The sequence below is a fragment of the Heteronotia binoei genome, chromosome 1, assembly GCF_032191835.1.
Source record: "Heteronotia binoei isolate CCM8104 ecotype False Entrance Well chromosome 1, APGP_CSIRO_Hbin_v1, whole genome shotgun sequence".
NCBI classification, from domain to species: domain Eukaryota; kingdom Metazoa; phylum Chordata; class Lepidosauria; order Squamata; family Gekkonidae; genus Heteronotia; species Heteronotia binoei.
In genome coordinates, this window is record NC_083223.1 from 23,493,158 (window position 1) to 23,516,985 (window position 23,828).

Sequence of the window (23,828 nt, forward strand, 5' to 3'; positions counted from 1 at the left end):
GCTACAAAATAGACTTTGCTCAGATTCCAACACAGTCAGTGGTGATCACCACCCCCCCATCCCCACCTCTGCTGGCGGAGGTGGACACCCTCCTACAGAAACAAGCCATAGAGAAATTACCATCGGAAACCAGGACGGGTGGTTTCTACTCCCGCTACTTCCTAGTCCCGAAGAGAGATGGGGGATTAAGGCCCATCATGGACCTCCGGAATCTGAACAAATTCATCCTGTATCGAAAGTTCAGGATGTCCACACTGCAGTCCATCCTGCCCCTCATCAACCAAGGAGACTGGATGGCCACTCTAGACCTCAAGGATGCTTACTTTCACATCAGCATCCACCCAGAGTTCAGAAAGTTTCTCAGGTTTGCAATAGGCTCACAACACTTCCAGTTCACTGCCCTACCCTTCGGGCTCTCCACGGCACCCAGGGTGTTTACAAAGATGATGAGCGTCGTGGCCGCCTACCTGCGGCTGCAGGGGGTGATAGTCTTCCCATACATAGACGACTGGCTCCTGGTAGCCAATTCAAGAGAAAGTCTGTCTACCCACATCACAGCCACACTGCACCTTCTCGATGCCCTGGGCCTGCAGGTCAATCTAGAAAAGTCAAATCTCACTCCATCAAGGACAGTGCAGTTCATAGGGGCAGTGCTGGACACAAACCTCCATCGAGCTTTCCTCCCCGCCCAAAGGGCAGAGGACATCACCAACTCAGTACAGTTACTCCAGAACCAAGGCTGGGGCACAGTAAAGCAACTTCAGCGAATGCTGGGACTGATGGCAGCAACGACAAGCGTGCTTCTTTACGCGAAACTGAGGATGAGGGACCTACAGCTATGGTTTCTTCGCCAGTTTCGCCCGAACAGAGACTCACCTCGAAAGAGGTTCACTATTCCCCTTATGACGCTCCAATCGCTCCAGTGGTGGGGATCCAGAGACAATATCTGCCAGGGAGCTCCCTTCCACCTCCCACCGCCCTCAGTGACCATCACCACCGATGCCTCCCAGTGGGGCTGGGGCGCCCACATGGAAGGCCTGTGTGTGGGGGGCCAGTGGCCTCCCAAGCTGGCTGTGCACCATATCAACTATCTGGAGCTACTAGCGGTTCACTTTGCCCTTCGTTCCTTCCGCCCAAAGTTGATAGGGAGGACAGTGGCACTACTCACAGACAACACCACCGCTTTGGCGTACATCAACAGGCAGGGCGGGACAGTGTCCCGCCGCCTCTGTGCGTTGGCGATAGAATTGTGGACGGAATGCATCCAGCACGACGTCTTCGTGAAGGCCGCACACCTCCCAGGGGTCCTCAACATTCAAGCGGACTCTCTGAGCAGGGGGGGGGCCTCCCCGCACGAGTGGGAACTTCAGTGGCGTTTCCTACAACCAGTTTTCCAGCTCTGGGGGTACCCACAGCTGGATGCCTTCGCCACGGCAGGCAACAAGAAGTGCCCTATGTTCTGCTCCAGAGGGGGTGCAGACCCTGCATCCCTGGGGGACGGGCTCCTCATCCCGTGGGAGGGCCGCTTCCTCTATCTGTTCCCTCCTCTCCCTCTGCTGACCAGGGTAATAAACAAGTTAGCGAGGGAGAGGCCACGCTGTATCCTGGTGACCCCCTGGTGGCCCCGCCAGAACTGGTTCGCCTCCCTACTGACCATGTCGGGGGGGAACTTCTACCACTTTCCAGCGGAACCAGACCTCCTGTCGTCCCAACGGGGGCGGGTGCTACACCACAACGTGCCACACCTGAAACTGACGGCGTGGCGCATAGACCCTTAGAGTTCTCGGGTAGGGTCCAGGAGGTCCTGTTGAATAGCAGGAAGCCCTCCACCAGGGCATCCTATGACAGGAAGTGGAAGAGGTTCTCGGACTTCATGGCTGGCCGGCCAGTCGCACCTAGGGAGGCTGGCCTGCCGGCAGTCTTTGATTTCTTGTTGTCCCTAGTAGACGCGGGCTTGGTGTTTTCCTCCATTAAGGTCTACTTGGCAGCCATTTCTGCCTTTCACGAACCTGTGGCTGGGTACTCCGTTTTCGCCCATCCCCAGTCCAAGAAGTTCATGAAGGGGCTATTTAGACTGCATCCACCGTCCAAACCCCCCACCCCACTGTGGGATTTGTCAATAGTCCTAGACAGATTAACCAGGCGGCCCTTCGAACCCATGGCCTCATGTTCCCTGCAGCTTCTCTCCTGGAAGACTGCCTTCCTAGTGGCCATCACCTCCGCACGCCGGGTGGGGGAACTCACGGCGATGCGTTGTGACTACCCCTACCTAGCCTTTAGAGAGTCGGGCGTCTCCCTGGCCCCTGATATCAACTTCCTTCCTAAGGTGCCCTCCCAATTCCACCTCAACCTGGAAGTGTGGCTCCCCGCCTTCTTCCCTAGCCCCTCCTCGGACGAGGAGCGTCGGCTTCACTCCCTAGACGTCCGGCGTGCCCTGCTTTTCTACCTAAGCCGATCCAAGTCCTTCCGTAAGGGACAGCAGTTATTCGTTTCCTACACCGCACCCAGAATGGGTGACAAGATTTCTTCACAGAGATTCTCGAAATGGTTGACAGAGACCATCAAGCTCTGCTACCTCCTAGCAAAGAGGCCACTGCCTGGACCTGTACGTGGCCACTCCACACGAGCGATGGCGACATCGGTGGCGTTCCTGAAGGGCGTGCCTCTGGCTGATGTCTGCAAAGCTGCTACCTGGTCGTCCCCGCATGCTTTCATGAAGCACTACGCGTTGGACGTGCATGCTCAGCAGAGGACCCGGTTGGGGACTGCGGTGCTACAATCTGTCATCTCCGGTTGACCGTCTTCCCACCTCCAGGTATGACTTGCTTGCTAATCTCCCACAAGTGTGATGCACAGAGACCACGAAGAAGATAGACAGGTTGCTTACCTGTAACTGTAGATCTTCGAGTGGTCATCTGTGCATTCACACTACCCACCCTCCTTCCCCACTGCTGACGGTCTCCCTTCCTTAGGGGCTTTCAGCGGTCAAGAAGGAACTGGTGGGATTGCCGCGGTGGCGCCGTTGGGCCTGCGCAGTGGGGCGCCGGCGCATGCCCAGTGGCGCCGTCCGCGGAAATCTTTCCCGGGCTTTCTTACAGATACCGACTGGGGACCAGCGCAGGCGCAGTACATCCCACAAGTGTGAATGCACAGATGACCACTCGAAGATCTACAGTTACAGGTAAGCAACCTGTCTTTATCCAAGGAGATCTGGAGTTGCTTGGCTACTGCTTTCTCATCACTTTGCTTAGAAAGGGCAGATCACAGACTGAGAGATAAATAGCCACATCATTTCGAGTAGGGAAGGGTTTTAAGTATTGGACAGAAGATCACCTCTTTGGCCAAAAAGGTGCCCTGAATTAGTGACTCATTTATTATCACTATCAGGGGCTTATTAATGTGATCCGTACACGATTTTAGCAGCCAGAATAAGCAAGGGTTCAAGGCACAAGTGGGACCTTCACAGATCCCAAGATCCTATAAATATCCATCGTAGTAACTGGGTCAAAACGGTCCATAGGTAGACCAGACGATGTATTAGGCATTGCTTCTGCTGGACCTGTATTACAGCTGGCATCCAGTTCAGAGCATGTTCATGTTATTTGATCAGCAAAAATCTTTGCAAAGGAAAGCAACAAAATGCTAATTGTCTGCTCCCGAGACCATAATGGTTCAGGTTTAGGAGTCAGCAAATTTTTAGATATCTTGAACATTTGGGATTATCATGAATCAGCTAATGCAGTTATTGCAGAGAAATAACATGGGGTTTGTGTTTTGGCGGGGGGTTTCTGCTGCTATTATAGCTGCTTCATAGGTCTAATAGGGTCTATAGCAGGTGTGGTCAAACTTCAGCTCAGGAGCCACACATATTGTATGGCTCGTGAAGCCTGCACCTACCTACCTACCTACCTACCTACCTTCCTTCCTTCCTTCCTTCCTTGTGGCTCTCAAACATCTGAAGTTCAAACATTTGATGTTTATTCTATGTGGCTCTTATGTTAAGCAAGTTTGGCCACCCTTCCCTATAAATGGACTGTCAGATTTAGTGTGAATGTCCTGCCACCATTTTTCCAAACAACTTCCAGTCCTCTTTAGGTCAGTGAGCTCAGTGGTAAACCCTGGGGCTGACTTCAGTTCCAAGAGCAGGAGAAGACAGCAATCTTGATAACAGCTTGAGGAGTTTCATGTTCCAAGCTCCCATCACAGCCTCAAAAGAACATGTGTTTAGAATCCTAAAAAAAAAAAAACCTCCAGAACATTTTGGAATCCAGAAGAATTCATGAGTCTTTGAGCATAGACCATTTTAACTGGGCCAGCCTTTTTTTCCAGAATGTCAGTGCCTCATTCACCCTTGCCTTCATAGAATCATAGAGTTGGAAGGGACCTCTAGGGTCGTCTAGTCCAACCCCCTGCACAATGCAGGAAACTCACAAACACCTCCCCCTAAATTCACAGGAACTTCATCGCTGTCAGATGGCCATCTAGCCTCTGTTTAAAAACCTCCAAGGAGGGAGAGCCCACCACCTCCCAAGGAAGTCTGTTCCACTGAGGAATCGCTTTAACAGTCAGGAAGTCCTTCCTAATGTTGAGCAGGAAACTCTTTTGATTTAACTTCAAACATTGGTTCTGGTCCTACCTTCCGGGGCCACAGAAAAAAATTCCACACCATCCTCTATATGACAGCCCAGTAGATGGTGCTCAGACCATGGCTCAGGTCAAATAGCCAAGTCCCAAATAAGAGTTCCCCTCAAAAGCTCAGTGCAAGAGATTAAGTCCAAGATGTGGCCTCTTTCATGCATTGATTTGAGAGAGGCCCAGGGCAGCCAAAGAGGCTATAATAGCCTGGGCTGGCCTTGGCAAGCAGCATTCTTCATGAACATTGAAGTCACCCTGAACAGTTGGTCTAGGCATCTCCAGCACGGCATCCCAGAGCACCTCTGCCAACTGAGGTTGCATTTGCTGAAGGATTCATGGAGGGTAACAAGAATCCCTTCTCTCCAGTTTACTTACACATTATTTATTTACTTACTTCATTTGTACCCCCATTTTCTTTCCATGGGGATACAAAATGGCTTACAACATTCTTCCCTTCTTTTTATCTTCACAACCCAGTGATAGAGGTTGGCTGAGAGAGTATGAGTGAGTTACCCAGGAAGCTTCTATCGCAGAGAAGGGATTTGCACCTGGGTCTCCCATATCCTAGTCTGACCCTCAAGCCCCTATCCTACAGGGTTGCAGCTTTTGGACATTAACAGAATATATCTATCATAATATTCCAATATTCAACCTGTCTTTTGTAGAGATAGTTGTTGCTTTACTGGTGTATAAGGTCGAGATTTTTCTTTTATTCTGACAATTTCTGCTCCAGGGACTAAAACTGGTAATTTTGCCTCTTTTCTGGCATGCCATGTGGTTATCTGAAATGTAATGGATGGTTGTGTGGTTTTGAGTCTTGACCACATAGCCTCTTTTTGTCCACTGGTGCCAAGAGGAGGGTGGCTTAGGGGACGAGGAAGTTAGCCTGGCCAGCACATGAAGAGCCCCAGCTTTCTCTCCTCTGGGCGCCTGGGACCCCTTGGGGCTGCCTGAAGCCTTCCAACTATTTTTTAAAAAAATTATTTACATTTTCAAACATATTAATTGTTGTTAGCTGCCCTGAGCCCGTTAGGGGAGGACAGGATACAAATATAATAAACAAACAAACAAATATTCTCATACATTGAGAGCAATCAACAGAATAAACAAATACATAAAATTGTGAGGGAAGGAGTACAGGATAAACAATAGAAAGCAAGGAAAAGGAAAGGTCCCCTGTGCAAGCACCAGTTGTTTCCGACTCTGGGGTGACGTTGCTTTCACAACGTTTTCACAGCAGACCTTTTTACGGGGTGGTTTGCCATTGCCTTCCCCGGTCATTACACTTTCCCCCCAGCAAGCTGGGTACTCATTTTACCGACCTCGGAAGGATGGAAGGCTGAGTCAATCTCGAGCCGGCTACCTGAACCACCTTCTGCTGGAATCGAACTCAGGTCGTGAGCAGAGGGCTCCGACTGCAGTACTGCATCTTTTACCAAGAAAGCAAGACAGGTATATTAAATTTGATCACACAGAAAGTATGAGAGGGATTATTAATGCTCCCTCCAAGCTGTGGAGTCTTGCAAGCAAATATTCTACTTCATGAGCTACTGGCATTAAAGTGGTGAGTGAGTGATTTGGCTACTGCATAAATTAGTTTGCTCTGGGGCTCCCTTCTTGAGCTAAGAAAAAAATGTGTAAGTCAGAGGCTAAAGAACTGTGAGATAGCTCACAGTAACTCAGCTTAGAGAGGACTTTGGTGATTGTCATACTGTTTTTCAGCTTTAAAAGTATATCCAGTTAAGATAACTGCAGTTTAGAGGGATGATACTATTATCCATTAAGAATTAAATCACAGGGAACTGTATAGCTATAAATGTGCCTTCCAACACTTTTGATGCCCCTCCAGTTCTGGAATTTTAGGTAAAAAGCTAGGTTTGCCTAACAGTTGGACCGGCCTAGTCAACCTTCCTGTATGTATGTGTGTTTCATCTGTTATTCGCTTGTGTATAATGACAGTAGGAGAAAAGTTAAAAGCACTTTAAATGTTACTTGTAAATTTATCTCAGTCAGTCAGTGCTTGTTGTTGATGATGAAGAAGCAAAATCAGGTAAGTATTTTACCTAATAAATGTTGTTGTTGATGATGATGATAATGGATTTATATCCTGCCCTTCATTCTGAACTTGTCAAGCGCCGATATTTCCCAATAGCAGAGTCCTTTTGTTTTGAATCAAAAGATATTTTATTTCAGGAAACTCAGGAGCTCTACCAAGGACACAAGCCTTGGGAGTAATGGAGTACCAATGGTTACAAAGTTGCTATATAGGATATCATCAAAGGTTACAATACAGATGCATACTTGAGTCACGGATTCAAAGGTTACTAAGCAACTATCTATTTATTACTAAAGCATCCTAGGCTATTGAAGAACATCAGAAACATTCTCACACTTCTCTGTGAACAGATAAGGGTTGCCTGTGTGAAACCAGGGGGAAGATACCTTGAGGTACCAGCTGCTAGCCTGCACCATAAACATCCCAGGGCCAGATGGCTTTGCTACGTGCCCTCTGGGTTGTAAATAATGGAGGAGAGCAGGACTGGTGACATGCTCTCTGCATAGTAAAAGCTGGTCAACAAATGAGTGCGCTTGACATACTGCCCCCCCCCAAAACCACCCTCCTGGGCTTGGACGGATATTTAGCAGAGAATTCTTTAACTAAGGCTGGGGCCCTCACTTTTGAACTTGTTACCCACTCATCATGGGCTGTTCAGCTTAGCATCTAAGATTTCTTTTACTTCATGGTGATTCTGATCCCCCACTGGGATAGGTTCTGGCGCCTGTGGTCTAGGGTGCCAGTGCGTTGCTCCGGGGTCCTTCCGGAGTAAGCTGCAATGAAAAATTGGGTGTATCTTACTAAACATTTTTGGCAACTCTAATTCTACAGTCACTTTATTGATTACTCGTTTTATACGAAATGGTCCCAAAAATTTGTAGGCCAGTTTTTTAGACGTTTGTGGTAATGGTAAGTCCTTAGTTGATAGAAACACGTTATCTCCCACTTTAAAGTCCCAAGTGAGTGAATGGTGCTTGTCATAATGCTTTTTGTATGTCTCTTTGGCCATGTTCAAGTTTTCCTGGATGTTATTCCAGGCTTTCCCCAATTTCCCCCACCATTGCTCAAAGGTGGATGGGCTTTATGTTCTCAGCCCTCCCGGTAGCTGGGGAAAGGGCTTCCCCTCATAACCATTCACCACTAGGAAGGGGGAGGACTTGGTGGAGCTATGTATGCTGTTATTATAGCCATATTCCGCAAAGGGGAGTAGTTCTGCCCAGTTCGACTGCTGGTAGTTCACAATGCACCTTAGATATTGCTCCAGCAATGCATTTACCTGTTCTGTCTGTCTGAGGGTGATACACAGAGCTCAGTCCTTGCTCAATGCCTGTTAATTTACAAAACTCCTGCCAGAAGTTGGCAACAAATTGTACTCCTCTATCATGAATCAATTTATCTGGGAATGAGTGTAATTTCACCATGTGTTGAAAGAATAATTGGGCTAGTTTTTCAGCCGTCGATATTTGGGAGCATGGAATAAAGTGCGCTTGTTTAGAAAAGGTGTCCACTACTACAAGAATTACGGTTTTCCCTTGGGAGGGAGGGGAGCTCCATGATAAAGTCCAGTGACACCACCAACCAGGGTCGGGCTGCTGCTTCTAAAGGTTGTAATAATCCCGGCGGCTTTCCTCCTCGCCGTTTTGCCATTAGACAGATCGGGTAGGAAGCCCCATACTCGGATACGTCCCTTTTCATAAATGACCACCAAAATTGTCTATTCACTTGATGCAGAGTTTTGACATATCCAAAATGACCGGTGATCTTGTTGTCATGGCATGATTGCAGAACTTCTTTTCTGAGGATTTCTGGTACATACAGTTTACTGTCTTTGTACCAAAAACGTCCCTCCCCTCTTTTCACACCCTCAGGTTTCACATCTCCTTCCTTCTCTACCTTGTTACTCAGCCTCTCCCCTCACTGTTCTTCGGTCGCTTTGCGCTTTGATTGTGAGCGTGTGGTCACAGCTTCCCCCAATTGGCTGGGGGAGAGTAACGAATCAATCACCTCTTCCCTTTGGCTGTTATGCTGGGGAAGGCGCAATAGAGCGTCTGCTAAAAAGTTCTTAGACCCTGGTATGTGTTTTAGCTTGAAATCGAATTTGGCGAAGAATCCCGGCCACCGGATTTGTTTCTCGGTTAGTTTCTGATGCCCTGTTAGGGCCTCCAAATTTTTATGGTCTGTCCATATCTCAAACGTGACCCTTGCACCCTCGAGCCATGATCTCCATATCTTTAGCGCAAATGTTACAGCAAATGCCTCTTTGTCCCACACTAACCAATTCCTTTGATCTTGGGAAATCTTTTGGAGAGGTAAACGCAGGTCTTTAGGGATCCCCCCCCTCATCCGGTTGCATTAAAATTGTTCCCACATCGATATCGCTTGCATCGCATTGAACCACAAAGGGTTTTAATTCATTGGGGTGGATTAGGATTGGTTCACTGGTGAACAGTCTCTTTAATTGATTGAACGCCTTTGGCAACTTTCTGTCCATTTCAGTTTGGCTCCCGGTCGTTTGGTTTTGGGGCCTTTCCCCTTCATCTTAAGGAGGTCAGTCAGGGGGAGCATGGTGTGGGTGAACCCCTGTATAAAATTACGATAAAAATTTGCAAATCTGATGAAGGATTGGAGCTGTCTACGTGTCCTCAGGAGCTCCCAATCTAACACAGCTTGTATTTTAGCTGGGTCCATCGCCAATCCCTTCCCTGACACTCTGTAGCCCAGGTAATCCAGTTTCGTCTTATGGAACTCACACTTAGACAGTTTCGCATACAGTTGGTTCTCATAGAGGGTTGCCAGTACTTCCCTCAACAATTTCACGTACAAGGGGAGGTCTTTTGAATAAATAATTATAGCATCCAGATAAACTACTACCCCACGGTATAAATACTTTTGTAGCACTTTGTTTATGAAGTTCATGAAGACCATGGGGCCCCCTGTAAGCTAAATGGCATGACTAAGTATTTGAACTGTCCCATCGGTGTGTTAAATGCCATTTTCCATTCACCCCCCTCTTTGATGTGCACCTGGAAGTAGGCATTCTGCAGATTCAGCTTGGTAAAAATCTTTCCTTCCAATACTGTACTTAACAGATCTTTTATGAAGGGTATGGGGTACGCATTGGACGCCGAAATGGCATTAATCCCCCTAAAATCGGTGCACAGTCTCAGCCCCCCGTCCTTTTCCTTCCTAAATAGCACTGGGGCGGCATGAGGGACAGTGGCCGGTTGAATGAAGCCACATTTAGGTTTTTATCTAAGAACTTGCGTAGCTCTGCCTTTTCGGCCCACCCCATGGAATATATTTTCGCTCTGGGGAGGCTTTGCCCCAGTAAACTCTATGGCACAGTCAGTATCCCGATGGGGGGGGAGCTCATTAGCCTCTTCTTCACTAAACACTTGTTTTAGGTCGCGATATTCCTTTGGGATTGATCTCACCTCCTCTATGGTGAGGCATAGCTTCTTGTTCAGGGAAGGAGGTTTGGGGCTCCACCCCTTGTTCCACTTGTGGGGCTCACACACCGAGTCTCTAAAGTCTATGATCTGGTCCCCCCACCTGATGTTAGGCTCGTGCTTAGCCAACCACTGAACCCCCAGGACAATGTCAAAAGATGATGAGGGGGCCACGATAAAAATCTCAGTGTCCCAGTGGTCTTCTCTCCCTACCGGCCCACCTTGGGTTTGTTCCGTGCAGGGCTTCCCCTTCATCACTGTCCCATCCATCTGCTCAAATTGAATGGGATGCTGTAATGGACTCATAGGGAGCCCAAGAGCCTCCACTAACTTGGGGGTAATTATGTCTCTGGTGCACCCAGAGTCTAGCAATGCTTAGGCATGTATAAAACGTTTGAGGTTAGGGTTCTGTAAAGTCAGTGGAAAGAAAAACAAAGTCCCTGTAATTCTCACCCTCAGTGGTGGTATTAGTTCCACGACCTGCTGCTTGGCACCGTTCAGTGCAGATCGCTCCCATTTCCCACCAGCTCCTCTTCCCAGGATTCTTCCCCCAACTCGTCAACGACGATGATTTCCTCTTCTCGTGGAGTCAGTGCTGCCGAGCTGCTCTTCACTGGCTCCTTCGCTCATCCCTCCGCCTTCTTCGCTTTGGGTGTGCTGGTCATCGGAGTGAGGGGGGGCGTTGAGGCCTTTCGGGGCAGTTGCGGCCATGTGGTTAGGGTCCCCACATCGAAAGCAGCATCGAGGGGTGGATGGTTTGGATTCCCCGCTCGGACTGGCTTGTCTTCCGCCCTTCCGTCTTTGCCCCCAGCCGAGTCTCACATCCCCCCTTACTCCTTTGCTGGTGTTGACGCTGGAGAGCCACTCGCTTCATGTTGGTCTCTACTTCCCCCGCGAGTTGCACCCACCCGACCAACAAGGTTGGGCGAGCTTGTTGGAGGGCTCGATCCAGCATGCTTGCGTTCAGACCTCTCTGGAACTGCTCGATTTTCATCTGCTCGCTCCAGCCTCATACTTTGGCAGCGTTGGCATGGAATTCAGCCGCATACTCTCTTACCGACTTGGACCTTTGTTGTAAGTCCTGCAGGGTCGTCTGTGCTCGTGTCTCTTGTAAGGGGTCTTCATACTGCGTCAGTAATGCCCGCAGGAACGCCGCCACCGTATCTAGCTCAGGGCTTCGGGTTTCATAGAGGCTCGCATACCATCTCTTCAGCCCTCTTCAGTTTGGATCCTAAGTAATCCACTTGGCTGAACTCATCGGGGAAGGTGTGCCCCCGGTAATACATAAAGCTATTAGCTTGTATTGAAAAATACTCCACCTCTTCTGGGTCCCCGTCGAAGGTGGCATCCAGTTCCCGGCCTCTGCCATAGTCTACTGGCCGCAGCAGCAGCGGCTCCGGTAGCAGTGGCAGCTGGAGTTGCTGCGGTTGCTGAGGTTGGGGTTGTGGAGGCTGTTGTGATTGCCCCCCCCCCCCCGGCGCTGGTGGCTGCAGTACCCGATTGAGTTGCCTCCTCACCTCTTGGGTCATGAAAGGGTTGTTCACTCGCATCTCTTCTCTGAGGGTTCTGGCCATCTCCACCATTTCAGACCTCATCATTTGGAGGAAGTCATGTGGGTCGTGATCTTGTTGTTTCTCTTCCTCGTCTGGGATCGGGTCGGTGCTCCAGTCTTCTTGACTGTCACCCTCGCTCACTTCTGAGGTGCCTTGGTCGCTATCATCTCCATTCGTGTGCGTAGGGGGGGGGTAGTGCTAAGATCACTTCCCGCTGTGCTGGTGCTTCATCCATCAGGCTGGTAGACCTTCTGGGACCCCAATCCTTTGAGGTTATGAATAGTCACTGTATGTGCAGTGGGGACCCTCTCCTAGCTGGCTTCCTGGCATTGAGTATGTGCCACGGAGGCTGTCTCGGGGCTGTGTCTGGTGCTTGATACTCACCAACCGGCAGTTCGGGATTGTTGGGGGCCTCTCCGTTATCTGGAACTCTCTCCACCATTGCAGTAGAAAGTTTCAAAGTTCAGTTAAGTCCCCAGTGGGATTACTCCCCAAATGTCAAGCGCCGATACTTCCCAATAACAGAGTCCTTTTGTTTTGAATCAAAAGATATGTTTATTTCAGGAAACGCAGGAGCTCTACCAAGGATACAAACCTCGGGAGTAATGGAGTACTAACGGTTACAAAGTTGTTATATAGGATATCATCAAAGGTTACAATACAGATGCATACTTGAGTCACTGGTTCAAAGGTTACTAAGCAACTATCTATTTATTACTAAAGCATCCTAGGCTATTGAAGAACATCAGAAACATTCTCACACTTCTCTGTTAACAGATAAGGGTTGCCTGTGTAAAACCAGGGGGAGGATACCTTGAGGTACCAACTGCTAGCCTGCACCATAAACATCCCAGGGCCAGATGGCTTTGCTACGTGCCCTCTGGGTTGTAAATAATGGAGGAGAGCAGGACTGGTGACATGCTCTCTGCATAGTAAAAGCTGGTCAAGAAATTAGCTTGCTTGACAGAACTTCAGAGTCTCAGAGCAGCTCACAATCTCCTTTATCTTCCTTCCCCACAACAGACACCCTGTGAGGTGGGTGGGACTGAGAAAGCTTTCATAGAAGCTGCAATAGCTATGGCTGACCCCAGGCCATTCCAGCAGCTGAAAGTGGAGGAGTGGAGAATCAAACCCGGTTCTCCCAGATAAGAGTCCACACACTTAGCCACTACACCAAACTGGCAGCATCACTTCTGGGTATTGGAATGGTGGTTTTCACCCAGCACTCAGGGAAACAACTTCATTACCATGAGTGGTCACAAGGATATGTGCACCTGTTTCCAGTTGGCCTGTATCAAAGTAGCATAAGCATACAGATGAAACTCTCCTTCCATTGTGCCTCACTTCTGCACTGAAGGAACTGCTGGTTTCAAACATACCCCAGTTTGGACAGAAACCACACAAATGGTACAAAGTACCTGCTGATGGTGATTCTTTTGAAAGTTGGGAAGGAACACTGAGAATCTGGATACAGTAAAATCCAAAATATTGGTTTTAAGGGTATTTATACATGCAGTTAGCCTAAAAAAATTATAAAATGCAAACAATGAGAATACTGTTAAGCAATCAACAATTGTACTCAAATCTATTATTGCAGTGTTATGAGCCAAATATTCCCATACAGTGTGCAATGTACTCTTCTAAAATAGGGAGAGGCAAGAGGCAGTGAAGAACTAGAACAGGGAGTGAATCAGGGGTTATTTTTACATGTGGGTAAAAAGGTTTGATTCCCTAGACAATGATCCAAGCATCCAAACAGCAAATAACCTAAGGCAATGCAAATGGAGAGGGCGGGGCGACGCGGAGCATGGCGGACGCCTGAGGAGATCACTCCCAACGTACAGTCCCTTTTCTCCTGTCCCGTTCCCTTTGAACGTCCTTCAAACGCCTGGGCATGGGCAAAAAAGAACTCCAGAGCAAATAAAGCAACTGCCAGAGCCTCCTTAAAGTCACAACAGGTCCTTACCTTCCTCCCGGTGAGTTCTGACGTGCCTGACTCCCCCCCGCCCCCGGCCTGCCACTTTGGTGTAGTCGTTAAGTGTGTGGACTCTTATCTGGGAGAACCGGGTTTGATTCCCCACTCCTCCACTTGCACCTGCTAGCATGGCCTTGGGTCAGCCATAGCTCTGGCAGAGGTTGTCCTTGAAAGGGCAGCTGCTGTGAGAGCCCTCTCCAGCCCCACCCACCTCACAGGGTGTCTGTTGTGGGGGAGGAAGGTAAAGGAGATTGTGAGCCGCTCTGAGACTCTTCGGAGTGGAGGGCGGGATATAAATCCAATATCTTCTTCTTCTTCTCAGAAAATGGCGTCAGAGGCTTCCCCTAGCTCTGAAAGAAGCCCTTTACTAACCACTCAAACATTTCAAGAAGTGATAGCACATCTGGAGGAAACCCTGGGGGATAAAATCTCCAATGCTAATTAATGCAAACAATGGAAACGTGATGGGGGTGTCTAGGTTAAAACAAAATTTGTAGTCAGAGTCTAGTCTGAGCCATAGGGTGAGCAATTTGTGTTCAGAACAAAAGACTGTTTTCTTTTCCTGGTATGGAAAGTGAGTAGTGGGACAAGGTATGTTAGCAGGGATCTTTCTGGGTTGGCTAAAGGAGAGAAAAAGGGAGGCATGGAGGGGGAGGTATCGAGGCACGCAGAGGTGACAGGCAATCTAAACCAGCCCAAATTAGTTTAACCTGAGCCAAAAACCTTTTCGTTGGGAATGCAAAGGTGAGCTTAGTTTTTCTGTGACAGATTCTTCTATAGCTAAATGCCTTGAATAATTATTGAGATACCTTGCTAAGTGGTCCGCTAGTGGAACCACTAAGAAGCAGAGTTCAAGAGCCCCTTCCCACCCCAGCATTTAGGGGCAGTCTTGAGGCTAGATTAGTGCCTAACGAAAACCTTCTATTCTGCTACCAGCTGGAAAGTCTTCCCAAGCTGGGACCAGCCCTGGTAAAACCTTGTGCTTCACAATGGAGCCTGATTCAAACATTCTGGTTTGGGCTTTTGAAACCTTATCTGGTTCTAAGTACTGGAAATAGTGATTCCTTCCCCATGAATAGGGCTTTTTTTTTAGCAGAAATGCACAAGAACACAGTTCCAGCTGGCTTGGCATCAGGGGTGTGGCCTAATATGCAAATGAATTCCTGCTGGTCTTTTTCTACAAAAAAGCCCTGCCCACAAACAATTAAATTTCCTGAAATTAATATCTTCAGCTTGTTTCTGAACAGTGAGCCTTTTGTTGTCTTTTGAAAGATCATACAAGGTTGCTACTTATTAACAATTTATGAGTTTACTCTTTTGATGTATGTGTTAATTCCACCGACATTTTAATGCTTTTTCTTGTTTCTGGTCCTCATGATGTGGGGAAGAACTAGCCGGGCACACGGCTACAGCAGGCTTAAGAAACTGACTCGCTGTCACATTTGCAGCTTCCTTTTCCTCCTGGACCTCTGGGCCTGTTGACACGCTTCCCAAAGAAACCTCCCCTATCCCCATGTGACTGGAGTGTCAGGAACAAGGCTTCCATATGCCTAACTCCTGCAAAAGGATGAAGGCTGCTCGAATGAGCAGTTGGCTGAAAGCACCACTGGGGTTCTGCATGCATCACGTTTAGTGCTGCTGAGAAGGAATCTAAATGATTGGCTCCTTTGTGAATCCATTTCTTCACTTCAGTGGTTTCTTCCATAGGCTATTAACACTGCAGTCAAGAGTAAAATCCCCTGCGTAGTAGTGGAAGGCTCTGGCCAGATTGCAGATGTGATCGCCAGCTTAGTGGAGGCAGAAGGCAGCATGACCTCCTCATCTGCGAAAGAGAAGTTGCTCAGGTACTTGCCTCGCACACTTTCTCGGCTCACTGAAGAGGAGACTGAAAGCTGGATCAGATGGGTGAGTAAGTGAGGCTGTAATTCCTGAGCCCCAAGAAGCCCCCTTCCACCATCTCCCTTTCAGCTAGGTTGTGTTAATCCCAGCGATTGACTGGTGTAAACTACAGTCCATGGCTTTTGGAAAAGATCTGGCCTGTGACTGGTAAACAGTGGATGTTTTTAGAACCCAAAGGTTTACCTTTTCTGAAAAAGGAACCATGACTTTCTAACAAGTAGGCATTTCCTCCAAGGAAAATGTATTCATTGCTGCAGGTAAAATTGTTAAGTCTAATACTGGAGGCAACAGGAGCCTTGCCTACAACCACTCACTGATCGATTACTTGTGCCATCCATTGAAGCAATAACTTCTGGTCAACAGATGAGTGGTGCTTCCTGTGAGACATGGGGGGTGCTAGATGGCCACCATGACCTGTCTTGTCCATTCTTCAGAGCACATATTTCAGCCTTCTCCTCTGTAGCATCTCTCTTGATACAAAATACTGTGGATCAGCTTCTAGAATCTAGATTGCAGATAGGCAAAGAACATGAAACTGGCCCATGTGTACTGGTCCTTTGCTTCATTCACTCACACGAATGATTACCAAATTACAGTCTTTGCTTAGGGAGACTTTAAATGGTATTTTAAAAGACACATGCACTGGAGCAAATATTATATTAATTGCAGATGTCTGTCTGTCAATGGTAATAATGCTGACTCAATTCACACGGTTATTAAGAATTATGTACATATGTGCTGTCAAGTTGTAACTGACTTATGGCAACCCCAGCAAGATTTGGGCGGTTCACTAGTGGAGGCTTTCAAAGCAAAGGGCTTTCAAGGCAACTGAGAAGCAGAGGTGGGTTGCCACTGCCTTCCTCTGCAGAGCCTTCCTTGGTGGTCTCCAGGGTGGTTTTAAACAGTCTAAATAAATGCAAATTCTTCTTCTTGCTGTGTCCTCAATGCATTGCATGGTGTTGGCTGTTTCTCCTTGTTGTTATGTTTTACCTTCATTACCTAAGTTCTAGCATAACGTAGTGGTTAGAATGTTGGACCAGGATCTGAGAGACCCAGGTTTGAATCTCCACTCTGCTGTTAAAGCTTGCTGGGTGACCTTGGACCAGTCATGCACTCTTAGCCAAACCAACCTCACGTGAGGATAAAATGGAGGCGAGAAGAAGATGTCAGCCACTTTGGGTCCCCACTGGGAAGAAAGGCTGGGTATAAATGAAGTCTTAAATTGATACATAAGTTAGTTATACTAAAGAAACTGGATATTTTGCAGAATCCATTTCCAATCAGTCTCTTGAGGAGTGGGAGAGAAAAGGAAGCCTTCATCAGTGATACAATAGGCAGCCTGCTCATGAAAAACAAGCATGACTGTGTCTGTGATCGACAAATAGGCCAGAGGGAAAGTCTGTGAGTTAGGGTTGCCAGCCCCCAGATCCTGGTGGGGGATCCACTAGTTTTGTGGGCTTCTCCCCACCCCAGATCAGCTGGCAGGCAGGGAAGCCCTGCCTGCCAGCAATGTGCCCAATGTGGTAATGTCACCCAGAAGTGACATTATTGTGTTAGGGACATCACGGGGGGGGGGGCACTCTGGGGTTTTTTGGGTTTTTTTTTTGCAAACTGGTTTTAAGTCAATTTTACCATAGAGTTTTCCCCAAAACCAGAGCATTTCCCAGGCGCTGTCCCTGACACAATGACATCACTTTTGGGGGATGTCATCACTTTGGGGACATCACACAATGTCCCTGTCCACACCCAGAATGCCCCCCAAATCATCCCACCAGATTGACGAGGGGATCTGGCAACCCTACTGTGATTTCAGTAGCTGCAAACTATGTTTCTGAATTGAGTGAAAAAACAGAGGAAACATAACTTCTCCCTCCAATACTGGTCTCAGAGTTCTCTGAACACAGTTTATCTATCTATTTATTTCATTTATACCCCACCCTGACTCAGAGCAGCTTTGATTGTTCTCCCCTCCTCCAATCTGCCTTCACAGTCATCCTGTGAGGCAGGTGGGGCTGAGAAAGCGTGACTGGCCCAAGGTCACTCAGTGACCTTCCATGGCAAAGTGGGGAGTCAAACTTGAGTCTCTCAGATTCCCAGCCCACAACACCACACCAGCTCTCCGATTTGTCCTACACACTTTCTGTAGTGCTCTGCTGTTGCTGCCTGTCCATTTATAAGCTTCATATGTTTGCAGAGGCTCATTATGAAGGACAACGAGCATATGAGATTTGTATTCAGTTCAGCTTAAATCTGAGTGAACACAAGGCAAAAAGCCTCCCAAAGCAGTCACAAGTCAACTTGGTGGTGTTGTAGGGTTGCCAACCTCCAGGCAGGGCCTGGAGATCTCCCACTTTTACAACTGATCTCCAGCTGGCAGAGATCAGCTCCCCTGGAGAAAATGAAAGAAAACACACTGCTGAAAAAAATAGGAACCCAAACAGGTCCACATGTAAATGTTAAACACTTCTAGAGTTTTTCAGTTGTACATTTAATATAGCAGGGGAGGCCAAACTGTGGCTCAGGAGCCACATGTGGCTCTTTTACACATACTGTGTGGCTCTTGAAACCCCTACTGCTCTGTTGACTGGCTTGGAGAAGGTATCTGTCTCTTTAAGTCACTTCTCCAAGCCAAGACAGCCAGCAGCTTGAAGAATGCATTTAAAGTTGCTTTCTTTCCACCTTTCTCTCTGTCCCCCATATCTATTTGCCTGCCTGCCTTGCAGGTCTCAAACATCTGACGTTCATGTCTTATGGCTCTCAAACATCTGACATTTATTCTAAGTGGCTCTTACATTAAGCAAGTTTGGCCACCCCTGTAATGTTGCATCAATCTTTATATAATGATGCTATATTAAATGTACAATTGAAAAACTCTAGAAGTGTTTAACATTTATACAGCACCAACCTTTATATATTGATGCTATATTTATATATTGATACTCTATTAAATGTACATTTGAAAAACTAAAGAAGCATTTAACATTTACATGTGGATCTGTTTGGGTTCCTATTTTCAGCAGTGTATGTGTTTGTTTTTCTCCGCTTGTTTCTTGAAACCCTTACTTGTGCCCCTGGGGAAAATGGCTGCTTTGAAGGGTGGACTCTATGGCACTGTACCATGCTGAGGCCCCTCCCCTCCCCAAACCCCGCCCTCTCCTGGCTCCACCCCCAAAGTCTCCAGGCATTTTCCAACACAAACCTGGCAACTCTATTGATCAAAGACCCATCCATTTTCAGTTTTTTTCCTAATCAAACCATAACTTGTCATGTTCCACCCTGAGCCCATTTACGGAAAAGGGCGGAATATAACCCTGCAAAATAAATAAATAAATAAATAAATAAATAAATAAATAAAATAACTTGTAATTGCCACTGATCACTCCACACTCCAATCCCCTGCAAAAGTCACAAACGTGGTAAAGGGGATATGGGGGGGGGGCAGGGAACACACACCTTTTTATTGTGCTGGGATCTCAAGATTAAGCAATTTCAGGATTTTTATTCTCCTTAAAAATAGGAGGAAAAACCTGAGCGCATGGGAAAATTTAATGATCTGCTTTTCAAATGGCACTCGGCCCCAGGGAGGGAGTCATTTAGGTGGGGCAAATGGCCTTTGGAATTAATGGTCCTGTACTTTGTCTGAATCCTTGTCTTTAAATCCATTACCTTGCGGCTCTAATAATCTTCTAGGGCAGCAACCTCTTATTAGAAATGCTTCTTGTTGTTGACCATGATGTTCTGTTACATTTTGTACTTAACAGTCTTGTTACTATAGATTTTAAAAGGCTTCTGTACAGTTAGTTCCTTCAGTGACATTTTCTAAGTATTAGACTCACATCCACATAAATGCTGACATTTGTCTTCTGCAATAGCAATTACTTCCTGCCCCTAATTCAGATCTGTTCTTGGAAGTGGCCAATGAAAATGGTTCATCCACAGTGAGAGTTTCCCATTGTAGAGTGTACGTGTGTGTTTTCTCTCTCCCCAGAATTTCCTGTGATTTGGTGACAGGCTGGCTCTCATCTCTAAACAGTGGCCTCCCCTCCGCTTCCTGTAGCACTAAAGGCTTTTATAAACCAATATTATGACATAGTACATATCTGACTTAGAAAACAAATATTGCTCCCTAACTAGAGATGTGTGGAGCATCATTACAGGTGAAAATGCAGGTTGGCTGACACTGTTACACAAAATAGTGTAATATGAACATTGTCTCAAAGAATGACAAAAATCTTTTTGTTGTTTAAAATATCTCCAGTGGTAACTAAAACAATAGTGTACACAAGAGCCCAACAGAAGATCCAGCTTCTTAAAGAAAAAATGTAAAAAGTTTTCTCCAAGTCTGTAGGGATTGTTTTTAGTGAAAAAATGTTATCTTGACAAGATTCTTAGGCTAGATTAACTTGACTTTTCTTGCATAGATCAAAGAAGTCCTTGAAAATCCACATCTGCTTACTGTGATCAAAATAGAAGAAGCTGGAGATGAAATCGTGAGCAATGCCATTTCTTATGCTCTTTATAAAGGTACAATAATTTTTGTTTCCTAACAATGGGTTGGATCGTGCAGTCCATCAGCTGAAGGCTCTGGCAGATCATGGATCTCCCCAGCTGTCTCCTTCCCACCAGGCAGTCCTTTGTGACCCTGCAAAATATTATTCCTAGGAATTCAGGGCTCACTTAAAGAAATGGCCACATGTGCTAGAAAAGGGGCATGGCAAAATCTCCCCAGAGCTGCTGGTGGAAGTGGGAGAAAGAAGCCATTTTTCATGTGGATCCTCCAGCTACAGCAAATTGACTGTCCTGAGTTCAGGAAGGAATGCTGGTTGGAGGATAAAGTGCAGGGGAGACTGTTGGATCCAGCCCAATATTTGAGTGTTGTGATTAAGTAAGTTTTTAAAAGTCACTTTGAGTTATAAAGTTAATTAAAGTGGAGGGCCTGGGATGATGCTTACCATTGACATCCCCTTGGGTCCATCCTTTTAGAATCCTTCTTTTAAAAGAATATGGAATAGATTTTACTCAGAGTGTTTGATTTGTGCTGAAATTTGGATGCTCTGTAGATATTTAGGCATTTATTGTTTAAGAGGAGTGGCACTAAGAAAGACCATCCTAAGAAAGGCAAAACAGTGTGCTGGATACTTTAGCAGATCTGAAGGGTTGATCTGCACAGTTTATTCAGCATTTTCTCTTCTTTCTAAGTGAATGGGACCACATTGTTAAAAAACTGTGGATCTTGGTATAAAGGCAGCTGTTGTAGGATCTGTTGAACTTACAGGACATCTTTTGATGTGAGAACACAGAATGCTTATTGATGAAAGTGGGAGGGATTTGATGAGAGCAAGATGAATTTGGGCATGGCTGCCGTAATTAGGGAGGCAGGATTCTGAATTCCTAGACCTACAATACCAAAAGTGACTTAAATTCTTGCTTTTAGAGCTTTTTTTGAGCAGGAATGCAGTTCTGGCTGGCTTGGCATCAGGGAGTGTGGCCTAATATGCAAATGTGAAATAATGGTGATATCAGGGAGTTTGGCTAATATGCAAATGAGTTCCTGCTGGGCTATTTCTACAAAGAAGGTCCAGTTTTTAATACATTTTGTTGGGAACATTATGTTTTCTCTTCATGTTTACTCTGATAATGAAGAACCACAGTCCCAAACAACAGGTAAGAAAGGACAGACTGTGTAGCACTCAAAATACAACAAAAATGTATACAAAATATCATCGAAAATTCTGAAAGAACATTAAATACATCTAACCTAATATGCAAATGAGTTTCTGCTGGGCTTTTTCGGCAAAGAAAGCCCTGTGTGAAACAATGGTACTGTTAGGGGGTGTGGCCTAATATGCAAATGAGCTCCTGCTGGGCTATTTCTACAAAGAAAGCCCTGTTTTTAGTATATTTTGTTGGGAACATTGTTTTCTCTTCGAGTTTAGTCAAGAAGAAGATGGTCCCCAAGTTCTGCAGTCTGCTGTAGTGTATTAATGGGGTTATGTTTCTGTGATTAAAGCAGGCCTATAATGTAATTTTCTAAATACTTCCATTGTTTTCTATTAACCTAGTTCATTAAAAAGATTAAATGAGGCCCCAAGACGATAATAACTAGGAAAGCCAGGCCCACCCTGAATTCTCCTGGATTTAGTTAGGTTGGGTTGCTTAACTTATTGGGCAGAGAAATTCAAATCAGAAACAGCCCAAAGAGCTATTTTAAGGCTTGTCCTACACAGAATTTCTTCTCCACTTGCAGCTTTCAGTACCAATGAGCAGGATAAAGATAACTGGAATGGGCAACTAAAATTGCTTTTGGAATGGAACCAGCTGGAGCTGGCAAGTGAAGATATTTTTACCAATGATCGGCGATGGGAAGTAAGTAGAACATCAACATGCTGCTTCCAAGCTGCCAAAACTGCCAGGCTCTTCAAGGCTGGACAGCCAAATTCCAGGTGCTCTGTTGTTATATCCAGGGGGAATTTGTGGGGGAATTCTGCATCCTCACAGTCAGCTAGGATGTTTCAGTTGCCTTTTTTGCAAAGAAAGGGAAGAACAAGATGGAAGTGGGCCTGGTAGTCTGGGGACTTCCAGTTCCTCCACAATGCACACACATTCATTTGATCAGTTATTCTGTCACGTGCTGTGCATGTTTCTATTACTCACGTGTATCCAACAATCCATATGCCTACATTTTCCCAAGCAAATCCCATCCTCGTCGCCAGTATTATATAGTGAATTCAGCCAGCTTGAGGTAAGCAAGAACTTTTATTGAACAAGAGCAGAACTGAACACAAACAGGCACACCACTCCTTATATCCATTTGGGCTGAGTTAAACACGCCCCCTTATGTGGGTGGCAATCCACCCTATTGGTCTTTGCAGGATCCTTCATTTGCATTTCCTGAGAGAAATGCCTCGTGTCCCGATTGGCTGGTTCTAAAGAACAGCCAATTGGAATAGAACAAAGCAGTAGACCAGTGACACCTTTAAGACCAACTGAGTTTTATTCAGAATGTAAGCTTTCGTATGCTCCAAGCAGACTTCATCAGACAATATTGGAATGGCAAGCAGCAGTTCTTAATATGTGGGTAGTGAGTTGGTATGTAGAGTCATGGGAATGTCTTAGCAGATTAAAAGAATCACAAATTGGGGTCCGTGTTAGTTAGTTAATGTTAACTGGGCTGAAAAAACATTGGAGGGTAATAAAAAGCAGATTGGTGTCGTAGCTCAGGTGTGAAGTGCCATAAATCTGGGTAACATTCTGGCTTTGTTAGTTTTGGGTTTTGATAGAGGGCGTAGTTACTCAAGAGGTTATAACATCATTATAGTTTGCCATTAGAAAAAAAGGAATACATTAAAATACAGTGGAGGATGGATTAGTATATGTAATAAGGTTAGTATATGTAATAAGATAAACAGCCACTATCCCTTATTTGAGTATGAGATACACCCCCCCCCCCAATATTCTGATATACTGTTCTAAAAGAGAAATACATATTAGTTAGCCATTAGAAAAACAGGGTACATTAAAATATAGTGGAAGGTGGGTTAGTATATGTAATCGGAATGCAGGCCTCAGGGTCCTGGAGGGCAATGAAGTATGGTTCAAGGTCAACTAACAGACATAACACAGCAGCAGTCAAAACAACCAAAACTTCTGCAGCCCCTTTGAGCTCTCAGAAAAATCATTAATCATCATCATCACAATGATAATTAACAATCCTGAACAAATGACTTTTAAAATTCAAATGAAAATAATCTCAATGTGTATGAATGAGAGAAAAAGAGAGATGAACTGATGTCTCACTGACGTTTTATATTTGATGAAGATTCTAAGGGTAGTGGTAAGTGCCGTCAAGTCATAGCTGGCATGGCTACCCCATGGGGTTTTCAAGGCAAGATACAAACAGAGGTGCTTTGTCCTTTCCTGTTTCTGCATAGCAGCCTGGACTTCTGTGTATCTTGTCGCAAGATCAGGCTAGTCTGGGCCACCTAGGTCAGGGTGAGATTCTAAGAGGCCGTCATAACAATGAGCAGGGGTGGAATTCTAGCTGGAGCTCATTTGCATATTAGGCCACACACCCTTGATGTAGCCAATCCTCCAAGAGCTTACAAAAAAACCCTTGTAAATTCTTGGAGAATTGGCTACATCAGGAGTGTGTGGCCTAATATGCAAAGGAGCTCCTGCTAGAATCCCACCTCTGAAAATAAGATACATTTTGTGTGGCAGTCAGGAAACAGAACAGCCTGCCCAGTGCAGAAGATCTTTTG

General features: G+C 46.2%; 1 protein-coding gene across 2 annotated transcripts in view; it reads left to right on the forward strand.

Annotated features, from left to right (window-relative positions):
- The window catches only part of TRPM8 (transient receptor potential cation channel subfamily M member 8), a 111,995-nt gene that overhangs the window by 37,537 nt on the left and 50,630 nt on the right, over nucleotides 1-23,828 (forward strand). For both annotated transcript variants that reach the window (XM_060232453.1, XM_060232446.1), the window contains 3 exons: nucleotides 15,376-15,573; nucleotides 19,989-20,091; nucleotides 21,815-21,933. In XM_060232453.1, coding sequence (XP_060088436.1) covers nucleotides 15,376-15,573; nucleotides 19,989-20,091; nucleotides 21,815-21,933 — 420 coding nt within the window. The remainder of the gene's footprint in view (nucleotides 1-15,375; nucleotides 15,574-19,988; nucleotides 20,092-21,814; nucleotides 21,934-23,828) is intronic.